This window comes from Rattus norvegicus, chromosome 1 (genome assembly GCF_036323735.1).
Source record: "Rattus norvegicus strain BN/NHsdMcwi chromosome 1, GRCr8, whole genome shotgun sequence".
NCBI classification, from domain to species: domain Eukaryota; kingdom Metazoa; phylum Chordata; class Mammalia; order Rodentia; family Muridae; genus Rattus; species Rattus norvegicus.
In genome coordinates, this window is record NC_086019.1 from 85,908,234 (window position 1) to 85,915,006 (window position 6,773).

The 6,773-nt window shown below is 47.9% G+C and overlaps 1 protein-coding gene across 7 annotated transcripts in view; it reads left to right on the plus strand.

Annotated features, from left to right (window-relative positions):
* Nucleotides 1-6,521, plus strand: part of Zfp541 (zinc finger protein 541) — a 36,426-nt gene extending 29,905 nt beyond the window's left edge. For 6 of the 7 annotated variants that reach the window (XM_063288451.1, XM_063288450.1, XM_003748775.6 and 3 more), the window contains 5 exons: nt 1,002-1,077; nt 1,521-1,609; nt 3,741-3,881; nt 4,019-4,200; nt 4,292-4,946. In XM_063288451.1, coding sequence (XP_063144521.1) covers nt 1,002-1,077; nt 1,521-1,609; nt 3,741-3,881; nt 4,019-4,200; nt 4,292-4,460 — 657 coding nt within the window. In that variant the 3' untranslated portion in view covers nt 4,461-4,946. Of the gene's footprint in view, nt 1-1,001; nt 1,078-1,520; nt 1,610-3,740; nt 3,882-4,018; nt 4,201-4,291 lie in introns of all 7 variants that reach the window. The other variant, NM_001107458.2, reaches the window with a different exon arrangement.
* Nucleotides 6,522-6,773: the final 252 nt, after the last annotated feature.

Genomic DNA, 6,773 nt, shown 5'->3' on the forward strand with positions numbered 1-6,773 from the left:
GTTCTGGGGCAGTGTAGGAGGACCAGTGTTTAAGACCTGAGACTCAGTCCTGGGCCATGCTTTCTGCCGAGCTGGGAGGCAGTGTATACTGAGCACCCACTGGGTCTCAGTCATGTAGGATTCTGTCCTTGGCTTAATACTTCATTGTTTTCATCTAGGGAGTCATTAGACTTTCTGAGTGAAAATATTTGGTGTTTGTTTGTTTATTTTGTTTTGTTTTTTTTATTTTCAGAGAAAGTGTTTCTCTGAGTATCCCTGGCTGTCCTGGAACTTGTTCTTTATACCAGTTTGGCTTTGAACTCAGAGATCCACCTGCCTCTATTTCTCAAATGCTGGAATTAAAGGCATGCACCACCACAACTTAGTGGAAATCCTTATTTTCATTTTGTACCAGATCCTAAAAAAGGTCTGGTCCCCACTGGGATTAGCGTAGCCCATACCTCACAGGGCTTTGAGTCAAAAGCTTTAAAAGTATATTGCTAAGGGATGTGATTGCTCACACCTGTGCTTCCAGCACTTGGAATAAGTTTAAGACAAGCCTGAGTTACAGTATGAGGTTCTATCTCAAAAGTCAAAGGCTGGTGGTATAGCTCATACGTGAGGCCCTGGCTCCATCCCCAGCTCGATTGAAAGGAAGAAGTCACCCAGTACCGAGTGCAGAAGAAGGAATAAAGTGGAATGCTGGCTGAGATGCACTCTTCTAGGCAGCAGCCTCTGATGGGTAGGAGAATGTGCCTCACACACGTAAATCCATATGCTGTGTTCTTCATGAAAACAGTCATATTTTGAAAATAAAGATGACATTCAAAGGGGTGCTTAGTGAGGTCATCATGGGCCAACAGATTGTCCACCAGCATAAGGACCAAGCACCTGTAGGTTGCCTTGAACAAGTTGACTTTAGAGATATTTGTTTTTCAATGAAAGAAAGAATGGAGACAGTCCCTGATTCCTATCCCTGATTCCCATGCCTTGTGAGTGACCCACACCTCCTGTCCTTCCAGGTTGCCCTGGAGACTCTGTTACTCAGAGGACCCCAGAAGCCCCGGACTCACCCGCTGGCTGACTATCGCTATACAGGTGACTGGAGAAAGGGCTGCTTGACACTGGGACCTGGCTGATCTCTGCCAGGCTGATGGCAGACTTCACTTCTGCCTCCTCCCCTTGGCCTTCTTTCCAGGGCCTTTGTCTTCCTAAAGGGGCCTGTTCTTTCCAGGGGGACTTAGCAGGCACTGCTTTGAGTTCACTAAACCCCACCAGTCCTGTCCCATCGTTCACCCAGAGTTCTTCCAGCAAGATCAGTGTTCCTGTCTAGGGCAGGGGATATGGGATAAGCTGAGCCCACCTGCTTTTGTTAGGCCACTAAGGCAGGCCCAGCTAGTTGCCCACATCTATAACCTGAGGATAGTGAGTCCCCAGCTTAGTAGCATTAGGGAAGACTGTCTGAAATTAGTATATCATCAGTGTTCATAATGTCAGTCAGGCTGTGGTCCCTGGAGAAAAACCTACCCTGTCCCCGGCAGGGTCAGACATCTGGACCCCCATGGAGAAGAGGCTCTTCAAGAAGGCATTCTGTGCCCACAAGAAGGACTTTTACCTGATACATAAGACGGTAAGATGACAGAGGGCTGGGGCAGCAAGCCCCGCCTCGCACAACTGTCCCTACTGCCTGCAGCACATTCAGTACCTTGTAAGCGGCTTGTTACCTTAGAAGGCTTCCCTGCTGCTGCCCTGCTTCTCATCAGTAAGTGCTGTTCACTCCAGCTCAGCACTTGCTGCTTTTCTCTCTCCTTATTTACTCCTGTGCTGAAAAATACACAAACATGAGTCCTAATACTCTCTTCTGTTTTTTGTTTTTTGTTTGTTTTGGGTTTTGGTTTTTGGTTTTTTTTTTTTTTTTTTTTTTTTTTTTGAGATGGTCTCTCTGTGTAGTTTTGGCTGCTCCACTCTGTAGACCAGGTTGGCTTCAAACTCACAAAGATCCACCTGCCTCTGCTGGAATTAAAGGGGTATGCCACTACCACCCAGCTCTCCTTTCTTTCTTTTTTTTAAATGACATACAAAAAACTACACATAAGCAAGGTGCAAGGATGAATATTTTTTATATGTATGAATCCATAGGATTGTCACCAAGGCAAGATAGCAACTTCTCTGTGATGCCCAGCACTTCATCCTGCCCTGGCAGTGTATCACACATGCCACTGTGCCTGCCTCCATGTCACTGGTCAGCCCTGGTCTGTAAGAAAGTTTGTACTTTCTGGAGTTTTATATCTCTAGGACAGTCAAACAGCATGTGTTCCACACTTCATCTGGCTGCTTACACTCAGTATACTTACTTTGATGTTCATTTGTGATGCATTTATTAATAGTTCGTCCTTTCTGCTGCTAAATAATACTGTACTGCATGGATCTACTGCAGTTGTATTTAATCATTTATCAGTTGATGGGCATTTGAGGGGGTTCCAGTCTGGGCAATTATTAAAGTGATTATGAGCGTCATGTACCAAGTCTGCTCTCAAAGTTCACTACCCTTCCCAGCACTGTTTCTTTCATTGTTTTTGGCTGGAAGGTGAATTTGTTCCTATTTCTCTATCTTTCTTAGAAGCTGAAGCCGGTTTCTGTTTCCTTTTAACTTGGTGCTGTTTCCTAAGCAGAGGACATGCTGCTTGACTTCTAGTTTGTGACAGCACACAAGCAGTTTCAGGATCATGTGGAGAAAGTGTATTCTGGAATGAGGCCCTCACTTGACCAGTTAATTTCCTGGGAACGTTTCCCAGGCAGCCCAACTTTCCTTCCATCCTACCTCCCTTCCTCGTCTTCCTCTTCCTGGTGCTGGGAATGAAGCACACATCCTCTTTCATAGTAAGCAATCTACCACTAGGTCCCACCTCCAGCTCTCCATTTTTGTTCCCTCCACCACCATCCAGAGGTTCTTTCTTTCTTGATATAAGGCATCAATGTGTAGCTCCGGCTGGCCTCAGGTGCTCAGTCCTCCTGCCTCAACCTGCTGAGATCTAGGATTATTGTCCCACATCACTCACTATACTTGGCTCTAAAAGTCATTGTTTTGTTGTTTGTTTGATTGATTGGTGTTTTGTTTCGTTTTTCAAGACAGGGTTTCTCTGTGTAGCCTTGGCAGGCCTTGAACTCACAGAGATTCGTTGCCCTCTGCCTCCCAAAGTGTTGGGATTAAATCATGCTTGTTTCGACACGGTTGCTCTATATCCCTGACTGGCCTGGACCTCACTATGTACTCCAGCCTGTCCTTGAACTCTCAGAAATCATGCTGCCTTTGCCTTCAGAGACATGCGGTATGATATTCAGCTCAGGAGTCATATTTTTGCCTGAGTGCTGTGTGCACTCATGACTGTCCTTCTTTGGGGCCACTTTCCCTGGAGGGCTTCCTAGGCTATGTTTAGTTGTGGTGGCTGAAAGCTCACCACAGAGGAAAGGCATTCTGTGTTAATCTTAACCTCACCAAGTATGGCTGTTGCCTGCTGTAGTGTCACAGTGAGCCTCCTTACCTGTAGGTCTTTGTGTGTCTTCCTACAGGGAAGAAGCATGCTGGACTTAGTGCTGATGGCTACTGTGTGGCTTCACTTTGGACCCTTCACCACCCAGAAGGACCAAGATCCCTGCCTTTGCCCTGCCATGGGCAGAGATGTTGGGGAAGGGATTTCCAGGGTGGAGTTCACATGTGAGGTACTGCCCACAGCCTGCTTCTGTATCTTCCTTCCCACTAGATCCAGACTAAAAGTGTAGCACAGTGTGTTGAGTACTACTACATCTGGAAAAAAATGGTTAAGTTTGACTGTGGCCGAGCTCCTGGGCTGGAGAAGAGGGGCAGAAGAGAGCTGGATGAGGTAGAAAGGACTGAAGACAAGGTAGAGGACGCATGAGGAAGTGGTCTGGGTGCATCTGTGGTCCAGTCAGAGGGTGGTGGAGGCTCTCAAGGGAAGGTTTCCCTGCAGAAGACATGGTCCCACACTAGTGTCCTAAATCATCTTTACCCTCTCTGTAGGTGACTTGCAGCCCTCGAGAAAGACCCACCCACCGTCCAACTCCTGAATTAAAGATAAAGACCAAGAGTTACAGGAGGGAGTCTATCCTTCACTCCAGCCCAAGTGCAGCCCCCAAGCGCACTCCTGAGCCTCCAGGGAGTGTGGAGAGCCAGGGCGTGTTCCCTTGCAGAGAGTGTGAGAGGTACTAGCCTTCCCCCTGAACCTTCACCCTCTGGCCTGACTTGCTTCCCCAGCTCCTCTGGGCTCTGACCTATATCCTTGTGACTCCTCAGGGTGTTTGACAAGATCAAGAGTCGGAATGCCCACATGAAGCGCCACCGCCTCCAGGAGCATGTGGAACCCGTTAGGGTGAAGTGGCCTGTGAAGCCCTACCCACTGAAGGAGGAAGAGGAAGAAGAGGAAGAAGAGCTGGGGGCCGACATGGGTCCCCTGCAGTGGTGACTTCTTGCTAGAAGTTGGTCTGCAAGGAGAGGGGATCCAGCTCTGAACCAGTGCCCTGAGCCCCCGAGAAGTGTTTGGGGCACTCTTATCCTCTCTGTCCTCTCACTTCTAGCCTTGCTAGCGAGTTTGGCTAGCATTTGGACATGAACAGGCAGAAGCTCTCAAGGTAGCTCTGAAGTCATGTGGGTAACCAGAGGCTCTATTCTCTCCTGGTTAATAGTTGCTTACTTGCAGTCCCAGTCACTTGGAGCAGGGGACCCTAGGAAGCAGAAGGTTTGGTCTAGGTGGCATTTAGCCCTGAGCTGTAGGCATGGGACTGACATTGGTTAGAGACAATCAGTAAGGACACCTGAGATACAGTGAGCTGGGCCCTCCTTGGGGCAGGGCCTCCCTGCATTCCCACCATCCCTAGTCTTGCAATGACTGTATATTGTTAGGTGTATTTTTTACATGTCTGCTTGTATCTTATTAAATTGGGTTCTTAAAGAGCTGTCTTCCAACTCCTAAGCCTGTGTGCTCTGCAGAAGCTTCAGGGCCATAGCAGGGGCCAGGAAGTGAGCAGAGAGAGGAGAGAAGGTGGGCACAGTCAGCTGTGCTCGGTTTAGCAGCACACGGCAGTTCTTCTGAGTCTGTAGATGGGCATACACACACAACAGTGAAAGCCCCTTCATCATAGAGCTTCATTTTAGGAGGGGTCTTGTAGCAGTTGTGAATAAGCACACAGGTGAGAAGGTAGTGACAGGAGGCATGATCTGGCCATGATAATGGGGTCGGTTAGACTGAAGCTAGAAAAGCATGTGTGGCTGTAGCTGCTCAACCTGAAATGAAGGAGAAGGACCTTGTCAGCAGGCAGCCTTGTCAGAATGATGCCATATCAGGTCAGAGACATCTATACGAACCCCAACTTGCAAGAGCCATGCCTTGCCTCCTGTGTTCCAGGGCCCCATCCCAGCACTACAGAAAGGGTCTCAACATCTCAGCTAAAGCTTGAAGGCAGCAGGGGTGGGGGTTGATTTTGGAGCTGTTGAGACATCCTGTTTGAGGGAAATGAGGGGTACAGGGCAGCCCAGGAACCAGAATGGCTCTCTTCCTTCCTACCTGAACATTTTTTCCCAATGTGTGTAGTGGGTAAATGAGGAAATGCACTTTTCTTGGTGGGCATTCCCAGTGACATGAGCATTGCTTTGCAGTGAGCATTCCACTGCTCTACCCTGAAGGACCCAACTCCATGAGTGGAAGCAGCTGGCCTTATGGGTTGAGGGTATATAGTCATCTATTGCTGCACAGCTCATTGTTCCAAAAAGATGAGACCATGCAGCAAATGGAAGGGGAACCATAACTGCTTGTGGCCCTCCAGACTCACCAGCTCCGGGGTCAGAGCACAGTCGGGAGCACAGGTATATTTGGGAAAGTGCTCAATGGGAAGGAGGTGGGGGTGGGGAGATGTCTTTTGCCTTTTCCTGACCCCCAACACTCAACTCACATAACACTTTCCTCAAATGTTCTCTGCTAATCAGTAAACTTCAGTAAAGAAGAAATACAGATTCTTGCACCACAGCACACTGTTGGGACTGAAATCGCTGTGCACAGGGCCTTAGAATAACGAGATTTACAGAAAACTAGCATAGTACCAAAAGTTCTCACATAGCCAGTTTCTCTTATAGTAAGATGTTGCTCTTACTATAGTGTAGTGTATTTACTACAGCTACTGAACCACTATCAATAACTGCCCATGCTTTATTTAGACTTTTTTTTCACTAATTTTTAACAATGTTTAATGTGTAGGCCAGGGGTTGATGTCGGGAGTCTTCTTCAGTTGTTCTGCATCTTATTTTTTGAAACCAGGTCTCTTTCTGACCCTGGAGCTCATTGATTCTGCCAGACTTGCTGGCCAGCAAGCTCCAGGCATATGCCTGTCTCCCACTCACCCATTCCTGTTACAGCTACACGCTGACACACCCAGCTTTTTACATGGGTCTGGGTATCCAGTGCCATTCTGTGTGTGGCACTGCAAAATATTCTAAACGCGTTGTGTGCGTAGGTTAGAGAACAGTTTGGAGGAGTCAGTTCTCAGCCTCCACCATGTGGGTCCCTGGAATCGAACTATAGTTGTTAAACTTGCCTTTAGCAGCTGAGCCATCCAGCTAGAAATGGAGAACTTCTGGACTCCGCAAGCCAATTCTAGAGACGATCGCCAGAGGGAGTTAGAAGGTTCTTTTTTACTACAAAGCTGTTACTCCCAAGTGACTAAGACGTAAAGTGAACCAGGAGGTGGAACTAAACTGCTGGGTCTGTCAAACCTCGAGAACGAAC